General features: G+C 64.8%; 1 protein-coding gene across 6 annotated transcripts in view; it reads right to left on the reverse strand.

Annotated features, from left to right (window-relative positions):
• Kdm4b (lysine demethylase 4B) overlaps positions 1–22,230 on the reverse strand; it is a 115,384-nt gene that overhangs the window by 54,968 nt on the left and 38,186 nt on the right. For 4 of the 6 annotated variants that reach the window (XM_027952587.2, XM_027952586.2, XM_027952588.3 and 1 more), the window contains exons 4-6: positions 19,927–20,102; positions 19,213–19,327; positions 14,193–14,386 (exon numbers count right to left, since the gene is read on the reverse strand). In XM_027952587.2, the coding sequence (XP_027808388.2) occupies positions 14,193–14,386; positions 19,213–19,327; positions 19,927–20,102 (485 nt within the window). The other 2 variants (XM_027952591.2, XM_027952590.2) reach the window with 2 other exon arrangements.

The raw sequence follows: 22,230 nt of genomic DNA on the forward strand, positions 1-22,230 counted from the left end.
TGTAACAGCGAAAAGGACACAGCGGTCATTGGAAGGCATAACCACAGCGGCCTATCACCATGCCTGGTCCCACAGAGTGCTGCCGACAGTCTTGCCCGGAGGATGGAGACCTCGAGGGGCCACCCAGGTGAGAGTGGAAGACAAAGACCTCAGGGAGACGCGTAGGCAGGTGGCAGCTCCAAGGGCAGGACCAACAGGCAGCCCTGGAACCGCCAGAGCACCCGGGAGCCAGGGCCCAGCTGGGAGGGAGCAGGGAGCGCGGCCACTGCGGGAGCAGGCGGGCGAGGACGCGGCCCCGCAGGCGGGCGTGGGCACCTGGGCTTCACAGAGCCAGAGCCCATGTGCACAGCCGGCCCGGGCAGCACAGGGCCCTTAGGGCCGACACAGAACAACACCCCCCTGCTTCTGCCCCAAGGCCCCCCTCCTTGCTGGGAGCTGGTCCCCTTGTCCCTAGCACGAGACCCCCTGAGACAGACATCTGCAGGACCCGGGGGCCTGCTTGCAGGTAAGGGCCTTCCTGAGCCACAGGGGCCTGATCTCGAGAGGATGGCTCCCCAGGACAAGAGACTACGGGATCCGGTGTCACACAGCAGTACCGATGGCTTCAAAGAATGACATTAGGACTGAGACACTCACAAGATCAAGAGCGCTGGAGTGTGGCACCCCGGGTGTCACCTGGACTGTGGGCAGGACTGGGGGTGGTCCAGGCACTAGCCGTCCTCCCCAAGGACCTGAGGCGCCAGCGCTGGCTGCACCCTGCCCTGCCCTCCCTGCTAAGGATCAGGCCACAAGAGGCCAGGGTAGGGGTGGCCTCCATTAAACACTGAACTAAAGGAAGCCGGTCCCCAGTTTACCTTAGGCCACAAGTTAAAACCAAAAACCAAGAAGTCCAGCGTGTGCCCACGTTGGTGCGTCCTCCCTGCCACCTGGGTGCGCCCTTCAGGGAGGGTCTAAAAGGCAGGCGTGCGGTGAGTGACAGGCACTGCAGTCAGAGCTGGAGGAGGGCCTCCTGCGGCCAGCATGGAGGGGACCAACGTGCTGGGACCAGCACCACCCAACACTCCCTGCCACCGTTCAGGGCAGCCTCGAGTCCCTGGTTGGAGTGGCCCGAATCCCGGCTCACAGAGTGAGCAGGAGGCGGCCTCCTGTGAGCCCACGGCCCGCACGGTGGCGCCCACCCTGCCCTTCCTCCAGGAGCCCAGGGGTGCCTGCGCGGCCACCCAGACTCGCTCCTGTGCAAACACAGAGGAGGACCAAGCAAGGGACCAGGGCAGGTCCACCGAGAGCAGTGCCACAGCTGCAGGGACAGCCGTCCTCTGCCCTTCTGCAGACCCAGAGCAAGGGCCTGGAGGAAAGGAGGCGGTAGCTGGCCAAGCCCGGGGCCGCAGCAGGGTTGGCAGCCGCCAGAGAGGAGGGCGGACGCCGCTCTGGGAGCCGTGCGGGGCAGACAGGGTGTGCGACGGACGGGGCCAGGCAGTCATCCAGGCCTGTGGGGGCCCAGGCACGCCCAGGCAGGTGCCCTGGAATGGCCTCTGCCTCCCCTTCACACACCCACACTGGGGCCTGATCAGCCCTGACAGCCAAGGCGCTGGTGACAGGGAGTTCTAGCCACAGTGGGACCCACTGCCCCAAGGTGGTCCTAGGGCCCTAACTTGTCTTCTTAATTCCAGCACCAGCTGGAGGCACGCGGTTCACATGCTCCTGCTGACGAGGCTGCGGCTGTGTGCGGCGCCTGAGCGCGCTCGCAGTCAGGTCACAGAGGCAGGCGGCCGGGACTCCGCAGGAAGGCTGCTCACCAGGGCCAGCGGCACCACTGTCACCTGGCCAGTCCTGCTCTGCCTGCTTCGTTAGGCTCCCAGGGCTGCTGGGCGATGCCTAGGAGACAGGGCTCTCAGCACCCGACTTGCACCCAGACAGCAAGGGCCCTCCACTCCCAGGCCACCGCCATCACCTTCTGTTTTTCATGAGACCAGACCTGCCGCTGAGCTCAGCTGTTACCCACGGTGACCACTGGCTAGGCAAGCGGCTCCAGCAGGGCGGGTGGTCTTCTAAAGTGGGAGGGTCCCCCGAGGGCCCCAGGGGTGACCTGACACCCTCTCCAAGCTGCCTGGTGAGGTTGGCTGATGACAGCCCCGACACTCCAGACAGAACTGATGGCGTCTTACAGAGGAGCGCAAGGCAGGACTGGCCACCTGCCTCCCTAAGGCACAGACCCCCACCTCCCGGGCACCATGAGCAAGCGGTGTGCACTGGCGTCCCACTGAAGCGCCTGCCAGGAACAAGAGACTCGCCAGCACAGGCCATCTGCTCCTGCAGACCACGCCAGGGGCTGGGCAGCGGGCCAGTGCTGCCCGCAGCCACAAATGACAGACAACACAACTGCAGCCGTAGGTGGGGCGCCCAGACAGACAGCATGAGGCTCTTGCAGCACCCAGGGCCCCCAGGCCCTGCAGGCCGAGGGCTGGGACCTCCAGGAACAAGGGCTGGGCCCAGATCTGGCTCCTGGCTCCTGCCTGGGTGATAACCCCGCAGGCTGCCCCATCCCGCCTCTGCCAGCAGAGCCGCAGTTCCCATCTCCACATTGGGGGGCCCCGGGTCTGGCTGCAAGGCCACCCAAGAACCCCTGTGGGTGGGGGTCTCGCTGAATGACTGGCACGCTCCTTCCCGTGATCAGAGAGGCTCTGTCAGTCATTTTCTTAGTGACCTGGACATTGCCCCAATCCTCAAAGTAACAGAATGTGTTCAGAAATTGGTGTGTTACCCATGGACTGAGCTATGCCCACCTGTTCCTCGGTGACGTTACCCCTTGCCCTGTTTGGGATAGAATGTTCCATGGAAACACTCTGTGTGTCCCCTTCTCTTGCTCTGCCCTTGAGGGTGGCCTTCCTAGATGTCAGTCAACCTGCTGACAGCAGACATCAGGAAGCCAGACTCAGCCCCCTGAATCCTGACCCCGGCCTCATTTGCATGGCTTCTCCTCAATAAAAGGGTCAGCACAGGCTCGCTCTTTCTTTCTGTGGACCCTTAAGGTCAGAGGAGCCGTCACAGGACCCCAAAGAAAAAGCTCTCTCTGTCTCTTGTGTGGTTATTTTGTGCTGCCCAGTTCCCCTGGAGGGACCCTGAGTGTTTTTGTCGTGAGGAACGCGACGATCCCCCTCCAGATGACATCTGTGCCTGGCATGGCTTGTGCTATGCCCGAGTGGGCACTCTGACAATGCTGACCATCTCCCCCTAAACTCGGAGGCCTCTGTGCTCAGCCTGGCAGGCACCTGGCCTGTGTAGCAGCAGAGGTGAGCTGTGGCTCTCTGCCCCTCCTTCTCCTCCTGGACCCGCTCGCAGACCATTCCCAGCCTCCCTTGCTACAGGGCACTGCCCGGTGCCTGGGTGCTGGCCAGTGCAGGTGCAGAAGCACCCCGAGAGCACCTGCTGCCCGAGCACACACCAACACTGAAGGCAGCCTCAGCAGCCACACCTCAAAGGAGGCAGCATCCCCGAAGCCGAGCCTGTGTGTGGCACCTCCCCTCTGTCCCCAAAAGAAGCCACGGCAACAACAGTGGGGCAGGGTGCGGCTTGAGGAGCTTTCAGGGTCCCTCCTCTCTTGCCCCTTACGTCCCGGCCACCTCATCACCTGGGTTGTGCCCGTGGCCCGGCCACCCTCATGACCTCTAGGACCATGAGTCAGGGGTGGACGCGACAGTGGTCGGGAGGGTGCGCTTCCACACCTGTTCACACTCCCCGGCCTCGGCAGGTGCCTGGCCGGCCTGTGCCTCACCTGGCAGTGAGGACCTGGGCCACAGCTACAGCCCAGGGTCACAGCAAGCAAGACACTGCGAGAAACAAGTGTGGCTCTGCCAGAGGCCAACAGCAAGGCTTGTGCGCTCTCCTGCCAGTGCCTCATGGGGACAACCGCGTGCTCACCGACAGACGGACAGGACGGCATGATGGCAGAGTCACAGCCAGGAGAACGAGTAAGCTGGTGCCACGCGGGTCAACGGCGGGGCAGACAGGCAGGAAAATCTGTCCTTGGTGTGGGTGCCCACGCGGCCAACTGCCCGGGACTGCGCCTGCCATCCCAGCGGCTCAGGAGGCCGAGGCGGAGGATGGAAGTCCCGGGTCGCCTGGGGACTGGGCAGGACCTGCGTGGGGAGACCTCAGCCTCCTGTGTGGCCACCTCCCCAGCCCTCGGGTGCTGGGGCCTGCCTGCCCCACTTCGCCGTTCAGGAGGAGAAAGGCCAGAGAAGGGCAGCACAGTGACAGTGGGGACAGGCAGAATCCTAGGTGGGCCGGCCTCGGGCCCAGCTCCCCCGACTCCAGGGCTCAGTCACCTCCTGGCTACCCGGGGGCGGGTGGCAGAGCTGTTGAAAACTTAGTGAGCAGACTTGAGAGGGGCGATTCCCCAGGGGGCTGGGCCCATCAGGGACCCTCCTGAGCCCTCCTGACCGGGACACCTGTGCTGGGCGGCAGAGGGGGCAGCCTCAGGATGGGGACAGTGGCCCCCAGCTGGCATCAACAAGGAAACAGGGACCTCAGTTGACCACAGGAACTCAACTCTGCCACCAACCCAAGGAACCTGGAAGGGGAGCCTGCCCTGTGCCCCAGCCCTGCGCCCTGGAGTCAGCCCTGGGCTGGGGCCAGCTACCTGGGCTTCGACTCTAGAGCCACCAAAGCAGGAGCTGGTCCTCCAGGGCCACTCGATGGCAGGCACCAAGGCCAACCTCACGTGAGGAGGAAGGGGGGAGAGATGGGAAATACCGGGCAGTACACAGCCCGGCCAGAGACCCGGGCACCAGGCTGCTCTGCACGAGCTTTTTTCTGGTAATTAAAATACTTCATTTAAGAGGAGGGGGCAGGCACAGTGGCCACACCTGTCATCCCAGCGGCTCAGGAGACTGCAGCAGGAGGATCGTGAGTTCAAAGCCAGCCTCAGCAATGGGGAGGCGCTAAGGACCTCAGCGAGACCTGTCTCCAAATAAGACACACAAAAAGGCTGGGGATAGGGCTCAGTGGTCGAGTGCCCCGAGTTCAATCCCCAGAACCCCCCCCAAAAAGTCTGGGGGTTACATTTTATTTCAACAAGTACAGTACAGAAAAGGACAAACAGAGGTCATCTACACACCAGGGCCAGGGTGCAGGTCAGCCTCAGCAGCAAGGGCCACCGGGGTTCCCCAGCCCAGGGTCTTCACCCTGCCTAAGAGGAGCGACCAGGCGGCCCCATCAGGGCGCTCCCTCTGCAGGAGCTGGCCAGCACCTCCCCAAGGACAGGGCCCCGGCAAGCAGTGGCGGCCCAGAGGTGGGCAGGCGGTCACCATCACAAGGGGTCTGGGCTGAAGGGGATGTGAGGGACACTGAGGAATCTGAGCAGAGCTCAGTCTTCAGTCAACGCACTGCCACAGACGGGCCCTGACTGAACACATGGGCCACCGAGAGGGGACACTGCATGTGGGAACACTGCTTTCTCCCAGAGGTTAGTGAACCTGCGGGGTTCTGTCACACAACGCCTCAGAACAGGCGGCGAGGAGCTGGGGGTGCTCAGTGGCAGAGGCTGGCCTGGCACATGTGAGACCTAGGGTTGGCTCCCAGCACCGCATACAAGTCAATAAAGGCATCGTGTCCCCGACAGCTAGGAACACAAAAGGAAAGGAAGGCGGGACGCGCCACCCACAGGAGTGGGCACGATGACAGACACAGACGGGACTCGTGGTCGCGCCACCACCCTGCCCACCAGCAAACCACCTCCCCAACCCTTCTGGATACGCGGTCCTGCAGCAGGTGGCGGGACATTCCCAGGACACCAGCGCGTCCCCGGCTCAGTGCCGCTGGCTTCGGGACAGCGTGTGGGGATGTTTGCTCTCTGGTGCAAAACTGGACCCTAAAATTGTTCTGCGGCCTCTGAACAAAGCCTGTGGGGTGTCCCCAGCAGCTTGTGGAGAGAGTGAGGGGCCGCGGGGGTGCTGGCGAGGGCCCTGGGTGCCGCTGGTCCTGGGGACGGTCCCAGCACAGCCGTGGGGCAGGTGGGCTGGCAAGCAGCTCTGCAGGCTGACGCCACCACACTGTGCCCCAGCCACTCCAACACGCGCCCCGACACGGCAGCGGCTGGTGGCAGCCTGTCCTCACGGCAGGTATCTGGTGCCACGTGCGGCCCATGTCTCTCCGGTGACAGGAGTCACCGCTCTGATGACCCAAGCTGCTTTTGTCTTCAGAACGACTGCCCACTCTCGACCAGCAGAAGGCCTGGGCCAGGGGCATCAGGCGTGACAGAGTGCTTGTGACAAGAATGGAGCCAAGGGCTCGGTAAGGAGGGCTGGGAGAGGGCCTGGGCCAGGGATAACACAGCTGTCCCTCCATACGCCCGGCATGCCCAGCCCTCCTGGCTGCGGCCGTGAGCCCCCGGCCAAGGCTCAGCTGTGCCAAGATCCGGAGCGCGGCGAGGCCCAGCTGGAGGATCAGGGTGGGGGAGGCGGCCTCTGCCAGCTCATGGGATCCCAGCCCCCGGTTCCGCAGCCTGTGGGGTGCGCGGAGCCCACGTGCTGACTCCCAGGCAGCACACTCAGGGCAACCCAGCGCGGCAGGGGGCCGGGCCCGTGGAGTCCAGGACGCCTCGGAGACGCCAAGCCACCGTGCACACTCACACCTCACGAGGTGCCAGCAGGTGACGGTCAGGACGGTGGGCGAGGAGTGGGCCGCCCACCACTGTGCACCGTCCCCAGCACAAGAGCCCAGGCAGGGCCCTTCCTGCCCCAGCCATGCCCAGCACAGGGGCACCAGTGCCATGTATGCTGGCAGCACAGCGACGACGCTGCGCCCAGAACCAGCAGCGGGCGTCGGGCTCCTGCAGCCCTCAGCATGCCCCCGGGAGAGCCGCCTGCCTGCGGGCCAGGGCCCCTGGGCAGGTGTGGCCGGTGGGACAACCGTCCTCTCTGGGAAGGGTTGTCAAGAATGTCCCAGACAGCCCTAACCGGCAAGACAGCAGCCCAGGGACAGTGGCCATGGCAGCCCTAGGCCCCTGCACACAGACCCAGGTGCTTGGGGAGAAAGCGCAGGGTCAGGACCGGGCAGCCAACGGCCCAGGTCCAGACACCCTGCTCTCAGACCCTGCCACCTCAGTCTCCGCTTCCTCAGGAGCAGGGTCCCTGCACCTCCCCCTTGTGGCACTCTGTTGGACTTTCTTCACCAACGCTGTCTTGGACCCCTGGCACCTTGCTTGGTGTCTATGGCTGAGGAAAGAACCGGGTGGCTTCCCGCGGCCCACGGTCCATGGCAACTGGCCTCGAGCATCCTGGGGATTCTGCACTCCCTGGGGACTTCTGCCACCATGGCCACTGAGGCAGGCCAGGTCAGGACAAGCATGTGGGCAGGAGCAGGGGCACATGTCTGTCTGGTGCTCTCACCTGGTGCCAGGGACAGCACAGGGAAGCGAGGTACTCAACCGGTCCGCGAAGCTGCAGGGCTGCGGCCCGTCCTCACTGCGGCCCGCAGGGGGCTGGCCTGCCACCTCTGCAGAGGTTCAGGTCCCTGCTCCAGAACTCATCTGGGGACCTCTGCAGCCAGCTGGGGCGGGGTCAAGGGTGCCCGGGAAGGATCACTCAGTTTGCGGGAGGGGGTAGCACTTAGGGTCAGAGAATGTGGCCCCAGGTCCCTGCTGCTGGTGGAGACTCGGTCGCTGAGCTTCACACTCGGGAGCCCCTGAGGCCAGCACAGACCCCGCCAGGCCCCAGGCCTCCCGTGAGCCCCAGGCCTCCACACCTCGTGGCAGGGGGCTACCTGCCTCCACCCTGCACCTCTGGTCCCCCGAGGCCCATCAGTGCTGCCTGAGGCCAGGCTCTAGGAGCCGGCAGAGGAGGTGGGAGGGAGGCGGCTATCCCAGAGACTGCCTGACCCCCCAGGGCCTACAGGTGACTCTGGGCGCGGGGAGCATGCCAGGCGGGGTGGCAGGGGCCAGGGAGCAGCGGGCAGGCTCCCTGCCCTAAGAAGGGCCTGGCTCAGCCTCCCAGGGCATCAGACCAGCAGTCGGGGGACACCAACACGCAGCCTGGGCTAGGCCGCCTGGGCCACGCAGCAGGGGAACGGGGGAACACAGCCTCGGAGGCCCACACGGGCAACTCACCCCACGAGCACCTGCGCCCACCTCAGGGGCACTGAGCTGCAGGACTGGCTTCCCTGGCAGCAGGAAGAGCTGGCCAATCCCGCACCCGTGAGACCCCCATGAAATGCCAAGGACACTCAGGGCTGCCCATCCAAAGGGGAAATTCTCTGCACCAGGGCCGCCGCCGTCTCGCAGAGGTCAAGGGAGCTCTTCGGCCGGGAGCAGAAGACTGCCTCAGAGCGCCTGCTGCTGTCCACAGGTGCCGGGCTCCCGGCCTCCCAGTCACCGCAGCCTGCACCCCACGCGGGGCCTGGGAGACAGACGGAAGCAGAAGGGCCAGGAGAGGGGCCGGAGCCATGGTGGAGGCCAGCATGCGGGTGAGGGTCTCGGAATGCCCAGCGCCCCGGGGTCACGGGCAGGTCACGCCTGCTGACAGTGGGAGCGCCACCCTCTGCTGGTCGGGGTCTAGCAGGAAACAGGAGGCCCCACCTGACAGAGGCCGAGGGAATGGGAGACCCTCCCAGCAGGGAAGGCGCCCGCTGGAGCAGGAGCCGGCGGGCCTCAGCCTGGAGAGTGGGAGCAGGGACAGCGGCACCTGGGCGGCTGCTGGCCGCTAGGGAGGCCCAGGCTCTGCGCCTCCTGGGGCCCACAGCCCCCATGCCACCCAGCACCCAGCCAGCCCGCAGGCTGTCACCCAAACCTGCCTGCTGGGTCGGGGCAGATGGGCACCCAAGGCTTTTGCCAGCCCTGGCCCGGCACGTGAGCACACAGGGGCAGCCGGAACCTACTCGATCCCACAGCCCAAGAGGGACCCTGGCCTCCGACACTGAGGAAGGTGCTGGGGCACCCTGCGCAGGGCAGCAGCCGGCAGCACCTTCCCTGGGTGCACAGAACTGCCCAGCACTAAGGCTCACAGGGCTGACCAGGGCCTGCTGCACCCCAGTCCCCAATGGGGCTCCCTCACCCACTCCAGGGACATGCAGCGAGGACACGGGCTGCTGTAGTTTGGATCTGGAGTGTCCCCAAAGGCCCAGGTGGGAGAGGCCTAGTTCCAGCCTGAGAGCTGGCGAAGGCAACTGGAGTGGGGCCTGGCGGGGCTGTGTCCCTCCAGAGGCTGTGGGACCCTGGGGCTACTGTCCTCTGCATCCAGGCCACAGGGAGGGGGTGGCCTTCACCTGTCCCTACAGGATGTGCAGATCCCACTGCGTGGACTGAAACCTCCAAACTGTGAGCCAGTGAAGCTCTGCCCGCCATGAGGGGCCCCAAGGTGTCCTGCCACAGTACTGAGAGCTGGCCGCCCGGAGGCCTCATGCGAGGGTGCGCCACAGTGTGCCTCACCTGCCCTAGCGGCACACTGCCCGTGGCCCTGGGCATTCGACAAGTGCACCCACAGTGGCCCCTGCTGGAGGGCATTGTCGCCAGCTGACCACACCCTGCAGTCATGAGCCCAGGCTGCCCGGGCCAGCACCCCTCACAGAAGAGCCGCAGGGCTCAAGGGAAACTGCCCAGCGTCCCCGGTGCCCATGCCCATTCCCACCTGCCCTCAGGGCCAGGCAGCAGGCCGAGGTGCCACGAGTGTTCTCCATCCCCGCCTCAGGAGGGACCTGGAGGTGCTCCACTGCTTGCGACACTCTCAGCCTGGCTGCGAGCAGCGGCTCATGACGCTGGCCGTCCCAGCCCCCTCTCTATGCTTTTATTGACACCAGGCTACTCACGTCACTTCGACACACAGATCCCACTCCCCAAGTGGCAGCAGACCCAGAGAGGCTTGATGAAACTTGCCAACCCGCGCACGTCAACACTCCCCAAGATGCCACCAAAATACCCCGAGTAGTCACAATTAAGCTACCACAGACCTAAGAAGAGCAGCGTCATTAGGAGACAGACACCAGGCTCGGCCGCCCGCAGCCTCACCTGCGGCACCGCCTGCGGCACCTGCCAGGAGCCCCTCTGGCTCAGGGCTAGCGAGGCGAGTGACAGCAAGCGTCACACTGCTGGGGCCTGCACAGCCTCCTGAAGCCCCAGCCCAGGGACAGCGGCCCAGGCGGTATCTCCCAAGAGGGAAGGTGGCCACAGGACGAGGCACACAGGGATCCTAGAGGCTCAGGAGCGGCCAGGGCCTGCTGGGGGGAGTCGGTGCCGCCAGCCTGGCCTGTGCCTTCCTTGCATGGGGAGCTCAGGGCAGCATCACACAGTGGGGGGCACCCCTCCCCCGCAGGAAGCCCCGAGGCCACATGGGGGCCCCTGTGGGCACTCCCCCTCCAGGATAGGACTGGGGGGATTGAGGCTGGCCCACTGGCTGCTGCCCGAGGCCTCCCGACAAGGGCCACGGGAAGGTGGGCAGTGGGCAGTGCTCCCAGCATGCTGAGCACCAGGTGCCACCCAAGCAAACCAGGGCAGGTGAGGGCAGCGGGCAGGCAGAGGGCCCGACCACCTGGGGCCCGGGGACACGTGCACAGAAGAGCAGGCCACAGAGAGGCCGCAGGCTCCGGCCCCCTTGCCCACCTGCCATGGCTTCTCGGGAGCACCGCCCTCTCGCTGGGCAGTGAGGACTCTGCACACTGGACACAGCCTGCACCCTGACATCAGAGTCCCTGCTGCTGACGTCGCTCTGGCCTCGAGCGCCCCAACCTCAGCCACCGGCGCCCACCAGCAGGGTCCCCAGCCCTCCATGACTGGCCAGGAAGGAGCGCCTCAGGGCCACCCTCACGGGCCCCACCATCCCCATGGTGGCAAGGGGTCTGAAGGCACAGGTCCTCTCCTGGGGACTCCTGCGGCCCACCTGAAGGAGCTCAGGCCCCAGGGCTCCCACACTCCCTGTACCTGCGACGTGCTCTGGGGAGAAGGTGGGTGCTCTCCCCGCCAGACCCTGAGACCACAGGGCATCTGGGGGTGAGTGTGCCCCCCCCCGCCCCTCCGGCGGTCTCTGCCCTCCCCCAGCGCCACTCCCAGCAGGATGCGCAGGTGGAAGCCAAGGGGAGCGCCATGGTGGCACAGCCCAGAGCAGAAGGGCAGGAGCGCCACCTAGTGGTCCTCAGGGGTAGGGCCGGGCCTCCTGGACCTTCCTCAGCCTCAGATCCCACAGCAGCCAGTGCCAGGGTCAGAGCGTGTCCACACCTGCAGGCTAGGACCCCAGCACACCCACACACACCACGGCCTTCGCTGGAGGTGTGAGGAGCCAGCAGGCAGCCAGCAGGCCACCGTCTGCACAGCCACACGCCACCTGCCTGTCAGGGACACCCAGTCTGCTGGCAGCTGGCAGACTGAGCCGTGGTGGCCAGGCACCTCACCCACGTGGGGGGACTCGGGTCAGAGCCACAGCTACCCTGCTGCCACTGCCCGGGGCAGGTCCAAGCTTGTCCTCAAGGGAGGAGGGCTGTGGGAGGGGCTGTGGGGACCGTTGGCTGGGCCCTTTTCCACCCAGGACTGCATAGGGCCACCATCCAAGAAACGCCACCTGAGCAGGGCTCAGGACACCCTGGAATGTGGCACTTCATTTCCCCAAACACAAGCCCTGGGCTGCTGGGGGGACAGCTGTCACCCACCTGTCGACACCCCTTCAAATGATTCTAGAAATGTAAACACCTGACCTAGAAGTTCCCGGGACCAGAGGTGGACGTGAAGCTGTCCCCATGTCCCCGAGCCCCAGTCTGCCCCATCCTGTGAGCACCATCTGTTACCAGGGTGCCTGTGGGGACTCAGCAGGCCTGGGCCAGGCTTCTCTCGAGAAGGCCACCAGGCGGAGGCACAGGGCTGACGACAGGACCCCCTGGGACGCAGGGTGCTCCACAAGCACACAGAGCACCACGCGAGTCCAGAGCACCGTGGGCAGCACGCCGCCCCTCCTCCTCCCAGGGACCCACGGATGGCACTGCCCAGGACAGAGGGGCTCTGAGGTAGGGTCAGTGAAGGGCCCTGAGCTGGGGTCACGCAGGGTCACCAGGGGGTCGTTAGGAGAGAGGCAGGAGGGCCCGAGTCAGGGGCCTGAGGACGCTGCACTACTGGCTCTGGAGCGGGGGGAGGGGCCCCGGACTCTTCCTGGGCTGGGGGGCCAGCCTGGCGCCTCTGGGCCTGGCCCAACAGACTGATTTCGGGGCTTTAAACCTGTGCTGCTCTAACTGCAAGAAGTGTGCTCTGTCACAGTGGTGGCAGCAGCCATCTGCCCAGAAGCCAGGGGAGCGAGCGGCCTCCCGTCTCAGCCTCCTCAGCCTCCAACCAGACGCAGACTCAGGACCCTGGAAATTCAGGTTAATCCAGCAAAAGCAGCTCAGCCAGGGGGCAGGGGCCACAGAGGCTCAGCAGCCAGGCACCAGCACAGCCCCCGGCTCGTGGGGGTGGGGGAGGACGCACAGACGCCCCTCCTGGCTTGGCCCCCACTGAGCTGGGCACCCCTCCCCGGGGGCAGCAGCCTGACTCCTCGCCCTGCAGCCCAGCGTCCACACAGCACTGGACGCCTCTGCCAGCGCCTCTGCTCGCCACAGGCCACCCCCAGGCAGGAGCCCGGCCCAGACCTGAGGGAAGGCAGAGGGCGATCCGAGCCCCGGATGCTTTCGTATTTTTTTTTTAACTTTTTTTTTTTTTTGAGAATTTTTAATATTTATTTTCCAGTTCTCGGCGGACACAACACCTTTGTTTGTATGTGGTGCTGAGGATCGAACCCGGGCCGCACGCATGCCAGGCGAGCGCGCTACCGCTGGAGCCACATCCCCAGCCCGATGCTTTCGTATTTTGAGTCTAGAGAAACCAGATGAGGGAGGGGTGGAAAGAAGACACTTGGTCCTCACGGAGGGTCTCAGGCTCCTCTTTCTAGAACATCTGGGTGCCTGAGTGGTTTGGAGCCTGGAGAACCGTGCATTCCTCCACCCTCAGGGGTCGTGGGGATGGGACTTGGGGTGACCTGGAACAGTGAGGGACACAGGGTCACTCTGCTTGAGCACACGGTGTCACCAAGGAGCAGCATTAGAGCATCATTCGCGACGTGGCTAGGCATGGAGGGACCTCCACGGCTGTGGCCCCGCAGATAGAGGACCCCGACCGGCTCCCTCAGCACCCTGGCCTGGGCAGCCGCGAGTGGGAGGCCGAGACGCTTCCCTGAGCTCGGGAGCCGAGGGGGCGCCCTGGAATGGAGCACCTAATGGCTCCGAGGCTCGTCTGGTGTGTGCAGCCCACATGGGCCCTGGAGCGGGGAGAGGGCACACCCCAGGGGTCCAGGTCCCAGGCTTGAGGACCCGCGGGGTGCAGCCCAGTGCCTGGAGGGGCTCACAGGCGTGGAGAGCAGGGAGAGAGGCCTCCACTCCGCCTGTGCCCCGTCCCTGGAGTCCCTGGTGCTGGGGTCCCCTTCCCTGGCAGGCGCACACCACACCAAGACACCCGGACACTCGGCACCATGACTCCCCAGGCCCCTCAGCTGGGCCAGCTCGTGTGGCCTCTTCCCACCCTCTGAGAACCAGCAGGGTGGGAGGCAGGAAGGCTCGATTCCCCAGTCAGAGGCACTGCTGGGCCGCGACGGGGAACAGCGGCCCATGGCGGTGCCACCAGAGAGGCTGGCGGAAGGGAGCGCTGCAGCAGCATCACTCGCCAGATGCTGGAGAGGACACGGGGTGGCAGTTTGAGACAGCCCTCAGGGCCATCACTTGAGATGCAGCCACCCCGTCTCTATGGTGTGGCCTTCCAGCTGCAAGCTCACCTGCCCAGTCCCCGCACACCAGCGAGAAGCCCTGCAAGCCACAGGCCACTGCTGACCACCTGGGGCCTGGAGGCCAAGAGCAAGGCCAGAGCCATTCAGGGTCAAGGCCGATGGTCCATAGGACAACGCCCACATGGACCGCCTCTACATGACAAGGACCCCAGGCGGAGGCTGCTGTGTGGCACGGGGACACCATAACCGGTCAGTCCCACCCTGGCCTGCACACCACAGGCTCAGGACCTGGAGACCCCACTCTCCCCTCCTGACACTGAGGGGCAAACCAGGCTGTCCCTGGCGACTTGGGGCCCCTAGTACCCACCTTCACCGCCTCACCAGCACAGCCCCTAAGCCCTGAAAGCAGCCCAGGCCCAGCTGACCCCGCCAGACGCCTTGGGAGGCCAGGCTGCGGTAGCCGCCACTCACCAGGACTTGGGCTCCCCAAAGTGCAGGTAGTTGATGCTGTACAGGTCCATGTCCTCCGTGTGCCAGGCGAAGGTGGTCTTCCACATGCCGAAGTACAGGTAGGGCGTGTTCACGCCCTCGATGATGGTGCCGCACTCGCGCTCCACCATGTCCAGGATGGTCCTGAGGCTCCCGATGTTCCACTGTGCCACGTCCTGCAGGGGCAGCAGAGTGGCCAGTCAGCATGGCCACGACCCAAGGTGTCTGTGTGGCCCTGGCTACCCCAGTACTCCGGGAAGAGCGGGAAGGCCACACCTCATCATGTCCAGGTCCAGGATGTGAGCTGACTCTCTGCAGAGGACCTGGACCAGCTCTGCCATTAGTCCATGCCCAGACAGGGCTGAAGGCCCACTGACTGGTGGCACCCTACCTGCCCCTCCACTGAGGCCACCTGCCAGCTCAGCGCCTGGCACACACGGCCTGGACTGCCCCACAGAGCGGACTGCATGTGGCACTGGGAGCCAACTGGGTTGCAAGACGGCAGCTGGTGGTGGACGATCAACGTGCCTCTGGATCAGCGACAGGGGAGGAGGAGACCTCCAAGTGGGCCGGGCCAGGGCCAGGGCCCACGCCCAGCAATGGTCCTCCCAGTCCCTTGCTATAGAGGAGACAGATGGGCTGACGTCCCACCTGGTCCTGCAGCTCCCGACCCCGGGCTCGGGGCGCCATAGCCTGCACATGGATGTGTGGGTGTGAGCCCTCCATGGGGACAGGGCGGCAGGCTGGCTGGAGGTGGAGGTGCTCGTGGGACGAGGCTCCACTTTTCATTTTTTACTTAAAAACAATAATGAAGCATCCGTAAGAGAACGAGGAGACCAGCCACAGGCTGAAAGAGGTGTTGGCAAAGACACCTGACCCAAGGCTGCCGCCCAAGCACAGGAAGGACCCTACACCTCCACAGGAAAGACACAAACAGCCTCAACCAAAGACCCAACCCACACGTCGCGAAGGAGGCCCACAGATGGCCAGCAGCAACCAAGACACCCCTTAGATGGCTCCAGAAGCGCAGATCCCAACCAGCAAGAGACGCCCACACTCCCTCCGAGTGGCGAGAATGCAGGCACCCACGGCCCGGGGCTGGGGACTTGCAGCAGCAGGAAGCCATCTCCACTGGGACGCTGAAGGCATGGCAGCACAGGGACAGGAGGGCAGCTCCGCGGCAGCTAAGCCGTGATGCCGCCTGAGCCAGCCGCTCGCAGCGTCCCCCGCAGGAGCTGCTCATGTTCACATGCCACCCGCAGAGAGACGCCAGGCCTCTGCCCGACCGCCCACCCCTGGAACGATGGCGGTGTCCTTCCACCAGGGATAGTCAAGACTGCAGCCAGCCCGACAGTGGCCCAGTGCTGGGCACCAGGAGGAAGGGAGAAGATGAGGAGCCCTGCCATCGTCCCCTCAGGAGAAGACAGCCTAGAAAGCAGCCACTGTCGCCGACCACAAGTTCTGCGAAAGGCAGGAGGAGGCACGGGACGAGCCAGCCTCCACAGGGCCAGCAGTGGGCGCACACATGGGCACAGGCCTCCGGGGCAGTGCACTCGCTGTGTGGCACTGCCACGGCAGAGATGTCACCCACATCTGCCCAAACACACGAGCCACGGAACATCCACAGCCAGCCCTCAAGGGGCTGTGGCACTTTGGTGACAGGGTGCACCGACACAGTGTTGTCCATGGTCGTGAACGCCCCGCTCTGGTGGGTGTGCAGCCTGGGCGAGGCCGGGCAGGTGCGGAGCCAGGCTCTGTGGGAGCTCTTGGTACTTTCTGACTTTTTCTGTGAAACTAAAACTGTTCTAAGTTTTCTAAGTTTATTTTTTAAATAAAAATAAATATGAATGTGGGATCCCACCTGGCACCAATATCATTCAAGGGGAAAGAAGGGTCTTTTCAGCAAATTGTGCAGGGACAATGGGGCCGCCACATGCAGGAAAGAGCATCTGGACCCCTGCGTCACACTGTACAAAATGAACTCAAGCACGCCTGTCATCGTCGCAGCAACTCAGGAGGCTCAGGTAGGAGGATGGCAAGTCCAGGGCCAGCCTGGCAATTTAGCAAGGTCCCACCTCAAAGTTAAAAATAAAAAGGGCTGGGCTGTGGCTCAGAGGTAGAGCACCCCTGGGGTCAAACCCCGGTACCCCCCACATGCACAAAAGGAAAAGAACTCAAGACACATCACAGACACAGCACCAAACCATGACCCTCTTGGAAGAAACAGGAGCACGCGGTCATGGCTCTGGAATTGGCAATGGTTTCTTAGAAAAGACACCAAAGCATAAGCAATAAGAGAAAAAAATAAGCCTTTCTCCAAAGAAGACACAGGAATGGCCAGTAACCCACAGAAAGGCGCTCGGCGCCCTGAGCCTCCTGGACCACGGGCCGCTCCACACCCAGGGAGGCCAGACGCGAGCAGACGCAGCAGCAGGCGCTGGGCACTCCTCCAAGCCAGAGCCCCGGCCTGCGGTGGGATGCGACAGGCTGCAGCTGCCACAGAACAGACCCAGCCTGGCGGCTCCTTAGTAAGTTAACAGGGAGTCACCACGTGGCCCAGCAGGGCCACCCTCATCCATCGGCCCCCGAGCAATAAAGCACTCCCAGGCAGACACGCACCCAGATGTTCACAGCAGCAGCTGGCGACAGCCGAGAAGCAGGAGCAACCAATGACCCCCTGGGTGGACAGATGGCCACAGACAGCATGTCCCATGCACACCTGGAGCGTCACGCATGCCACAGCTACAGCGTGGAGAAACCTGAGGACCTCATGCACAGGAGAAGCAGACACACAGGGCCACAGGGCACGACCCAGTGACAGGAGCATCCAGGTCAGGAGAGTGCAGGCAGGACATGGACTTCTGGGTGCCAGGGGCTGGGATTCTGCGCGTGAGGACAGGCTTCCTTCTGGGTTGATGGAATCATCCTGAGCTTGGCAGCAGTGAGGGTTTCCCGATCCCATGAATGTTCCACGACCCACTGGACCCCGCCCTGAACGGGTGGTGTGTGCACCCGACAAGGCCACCGCGTGCTCCCTGCAGTCCTCCAGGGCTGGGGAGGCCCTGGCCTCGGGCCTGCTGGGCAGGGCCCACCACTGAGCCTACCCCAGCCTGCAGCAATGCTGTACAACAGCCGGGGGACCAGGACACACTCAGCGTGCCGCAGGCCCGCCAGTGTCTTGCAGGACAGGGTACGTGGAGGGTCAGCTCTGCCCCTGCTGCCCCACTCCCCAGAGCGCCACCTGCAGGGGGCTGAGGGATGCGCCCCCCTCAGGGCCACTAGGTGTGTGATGGGTCGCGCAGCTATGGGGGCTGCTGGCTGGCGCTGACCCTCGGCCACTAGAGCTGGGCTGGAGCGACAGCTGAGAGGGTCACCAGGCACTGACCCCCAACTTGAGGTGGGCAGGGCATCTGGGCACTGTGAAAACTAGTCACCAAGGGAAGGGCTGGTACTTAGAGAATGGGCACTGCTGGGCTGCCCAACACTGGACCAGCCTGGAAAGGCCTGGAAACAGCTCCTCTCTGTGCCCAAAGCCAGGGAGCTAGAGCCTCCTGTCACAGTTGCCTGGAAGGAATCGGGAGGCAAAGGCAGCCACCCTGACCCAGAAAGACACCACTGTCCTGCCTGAGCAGCTGCCGGGAGGAGCCGGGGGAGAGGGGGCCCTGCCCTGACCGGGAGGGCTGCTCAGGGCTGTGGCTATCTGAGGCGGGAGATGGGGGCTTGGGCAGGTGGACACTGTCACTGGGCCCGCAGAGAAGAAGCAGGGCAGCACAAAGGTGCCCCGTTACCCCCCACCACCACCACCGAGTGGCAGGAACCACGGTCCTCAGGAAGCTCCAGGAACACAGTCACTGGCTGGGAGGGAGCTGCTGGCACAGGCCACCCTGACCCTGCTTGGCACCAGGAGTAGGGCAGGGGGCGAGGGACGGGCTGAGCCTGGAGGAGGGGGTGGTGGCACAAGGAGCCCAGTCTCTGGACTTCCTATGCAGTACACTGTCACTGGCTCTGTGGTCCCCCCTCACGTGTGTGCCAAGGTCGCAGCTCGTGCCACAGCTGGGCCTCACAGGGAGCCGTGCGGTCCCGCAGGCGGAGAGCCAGGAGCCTGCTGCGTGGCCTCTGCGAGCTTGCTGCCTGCTCGGGGCTAGGAGCGCACAGGAGCTCAAGGCCCAGGCACGCTGTGCTGCGTGATCAGCGGGGAAACCGAGGCCCCGGAAGGCAGTGGTGGGTCAGGCTGCGCGGCTCTCCTGGCCCTCCCTGTGCCTGGAGGAGGGCATCTCCCACAGGTCTCTCTTGGTGTCTCTAGGTAAGCTCACCTCCAGCCTGTCCCCTCTTCCTGTGGCACAGTGCTCAGGAGCAGATACACCTGGGCTGCAGGTGGCAGCCCCGTAGCCCAAGGGCTGCGGGCTGTGGGCTACTCAGGCAGGAGTGTGGGCTACTCAGCCATGGCACTGGCTAAGGTCGGGGAGGCCCAGCTGCTCAAGGCCCTCTGAGAGAAATCTGCACATGCTTGTGCCCAGGGCATCCAGCGGAGTCGTGAACCTTCTCTGCAAGGCTTTTCTCCCACCCCAGCCCCACCCAGGAGCAGAACTCGGGTGCAGGGCGGAGGAGGAGTCCTGGCAGGGGGCACCTGTGTTGAAGACAGGGCAGGGGCAGGCTTCAGCGAAGGCTCCCGTGCAGGCCTCCTGGCCAGAAGCAAGGACCAACTTACAGTGAATCCGCAAGCGGCCTCACGGCTGAGAACCCAGGGCACCAGGTGGGTGGGCAGATGGGGCAACCAGTGTGGAGTCCCCAGAGTGCAGGGCAGGCCCTGGAAAAGGCCCGCGGCCGTGGGCCCTCACTGTGCTGCGGGACGAGAGGGGCTGGCTCCATGGGGCCCCAGGGCCTGCTGGGAACAACTGGCAACCAGCAGCCGGGCTCCCCGGCCCCCTTCCAGCAACCCAGCTCTGCTCCTACCCCAGAGGCCCTCACCCTGACCAGGGGGGTCTCCAGGCCTGGCACTCACGTCATCGTACAAAGAGCCACTGATGTCCGCCCCGTAGATGGGAGAGACGAAGGTGAGGTTCTTCCAGTACTTGCGCTCCAGGTCGTCGAAGTCCTGGTGCCGCGGGGTGCAGTACCTAGGAAAGAGCACCCACAGGGGCTGAGAGGGGGGCTGGCCACACCGCCCAGCCCCAGCCACTGGGGGACCCAGGGAGCCCAGATGCTTGGCGGGCACACAATGTGACCATTCAGGGTGGGTCCGGATGCTCACGCCTCCCGTCCCCTCAGGCCCTGGGCTGGGACCTAAGTCAGGACACACCCCAGTGTGGCTGGAGCTGGAGGCCAGAGCCCAGGTGGCTCCTGTCTCTAATGCTGGGGCAGTGGGGACAAGGCTCTGCCCTCACAGGACACCTACGAGACCCAGGACCCAGGACCCAGGCTGGAAACAGAGGCGTGGGGACAGGAGGCGGGGCAGAGAGCTGGCGGCCTACCAGCAGGGGCAGGTGAGAGAACCCAGGATGCCTGGGGAATGCAGCTCATGCCCACGTGGGACAGGGGAGTGGCACATGGGAGGTGTCGGGGACCTTCTCGGAAGGGCCATCAATGGACACTTGAGGACAGGGGATCAGGTGTGCCCCGACTGTGGCGGGCGCCCCGGCAGCCTTGCTGTGGGGTGTGGTGGGCTGTGCGGCTGAGCGTGTGCCTGGACCTAGCCCGGGCCGGCGCCTGCACGCACTTGTCGCTGTTGGCCAGGCGGCGGTACTCCCCCACGGTCATGGCCTTCTTCTGGATGTTGTACTGCGTGAAGAGGCCCGACTGCCCGGTCACCACCTGCTGGATGGGGGCGGGGATCACCACGTCGTCGATGTCATCATAGGTCTGTCTGGGCTTCCACTCCTTCGGGGGGATGATCTGCAAGGCCAAGGGAGTGGTCACTGGCGCCCAGTCTGCCGCTGTGCTTCCTCCACCCCAGACCTTGGTGCGGACTGATGGGGGCCCCTGCAGAACCAGAGCCCTGTCGCTCCTGCTGAGCTCGGCACAAGGGAAGCCAGGAGTGCCCCAGACCACCAGGCCCACCCACCAGGGGCTTGCATGGTGACAGCTGAGCAGCGGGTGTCCTGGTGCCCCCACATATGGAGGCTGCATTTTGAGACCTTACACTTGCCACTCCAGAGCCAGGCTAAGCACAGGACCTGCAGCGCCACCGAGGGGCTGCTTGGTCTCCCCACCACCACCTGCGAGGAGGCCAGCTTAGTTCTGGGGGCAGGAGACACTGGGAGACAAAGTCCCCAACCCACTGGGACCAGTGGTGATTCCTAGAGGAGGGGACAGGCAGGACAGGAGCTCCCAGCCGGGTACAGGGCTGCGTCTGCTGTCCCCTGCGACACCCAGGGGGGAGGTGCAGCACTGCTCCTCACACCCGGGGACAGGCAGAGGGAGGCCCCGCAACCCGACAAGGGTACCCACCAGGGGACAGCGCAAGATGTGGACCAGAATGCCTGGACTCACGGCCAGCATGACAGCCTCAGGAGCGGCTCAGGCCAGCAGGAGGCCAGACACTGGGAGATGACAGCCAGAGAAGGAGGTCCTGAATGGCACAGGGACAGGGACTCACCCGGCCTCCTGCCTCCCCATCCGTGAGGCGAGGCCCACGAGGCCACGGGGGCCGGCCTGAGGAGCTGCGGGCCTGAGCTGGGGCAATGAGCGCCTTAGCTGGCGCTGCCGCCGCCCGCAGCCCACGGTGCCCTCTCCCAGGCGGACATGAGCAGGCCCCAAGCCAGCTTCCAGGTCCCTCGGCTCTGGGGGCAAGAACTAAGCCACCTGTTCCCGCCCATCAGCTGAGAGCCCTGGGGCCGGCAATTGTCCCCTCCAGGCCTCAATGGGGAGCCATGCACTGTGTCGGCTAACAGCTTCCAGAACCGCCAAAGCCACTGACCGTCCCCCAGGACGCTGCTGTCACCTGGCAAAAGCCCAGGCCCACTGAGCCATGCCAACACCTGATGGCAGGAGGCACCTAGAGTGGCAAGCAGCAGCAAAGCTCAGCAACCACACGCCGCCACATGCCACCACGGCAGGGAGGGCTGGCACCCAGGGAGCGAGCCCGACCCCGGGGACGTCTGTGGCCACCAAGACTAGAGGCGTCTTGGCCTGGAGTGAGTGGAAGTCAGGGAGGCTGCCCAGCCACTGCCACCTCCAGGATGCCCCTGGAGCAGGAGCCAGCCCTAGGGCACAGTGCGGGAGGGACCGGAGCTGGAGAGGGCGAGGGCTTGAGCAGGGGGCTCCTGAAGCCTCCTCTAACACACCCGCACGGGGCATCCCCTGCTGCTGTGTGACCCTCCAGGGCTTGAAGAGGCAGGAAAAGCAGACAGGGACCAGGATGCGGCCAGCTCAGCACGCTTTGCTATGGCCACCGCAAACGGCGGGCCTGTGACCCCAAGCTACCTTGGATTCACGCAGGTGACACCCCCTCTATACAGAGCCGGTGTCTTCCACTGCAGGGAGCCACCAGCCAGGGCCAGGCCAGCCCACAGCCACCGGTGAGCTCACACATGCAGGAGGCTACCCACCAGGAACACTGCATTTCCCACTTCTCTGCTCCCTGGGCTGCTTTGTTCACTGTCCCCTCCACTAAGGGCACAGCTGCAGCACACACATGGGAAAACAGGAAGGACACACCAGGTGACCCCTGGCCCGCGCCCGACACACCCCAAGCAGGTGCTGAGCTGCAGGAGCAAGACTCTTCGCAAAGCCATGGCTGTGGGTGGAAGCCACACCCCGTGCGACACCCTCCGAGTCCTGCCAAGACAGGACCCCTGGAGGTCCCAGGTGAAGAAAGGGTTAAGAAAGTGCCCTGGAGAACACGCCTCCTAGGGCCCCCCTCGGCACCTTCCAGGTGGCGCGGCCCTGCACTGGCCCTTCTGTGCGGCTTAGCTGAGGCCAGGAGGACTGGGCAGCCACATGTGCACACGCAGCGAGGTGGACGTGGGTGGTCCAGGCACTGTAGCCCACAGCCACCCTGAGGAGGGCGGCAGCAGCAGCA

The sequence above is a fragment of the Marmota flaviventris genome, chromosome 1, assembly GCF_047511675.1.
Source record: "Marmota flaviventris isolate mMarFla1 chromosome 1, mMarFla1.hap1, whole genome shotgun sequence".
Lineage (NCBI taxonomy): Eukaryota > Metazoa > Chordata > Mammalia > Rodentia > Sciuridae > Marmota > Marmota flaviventris.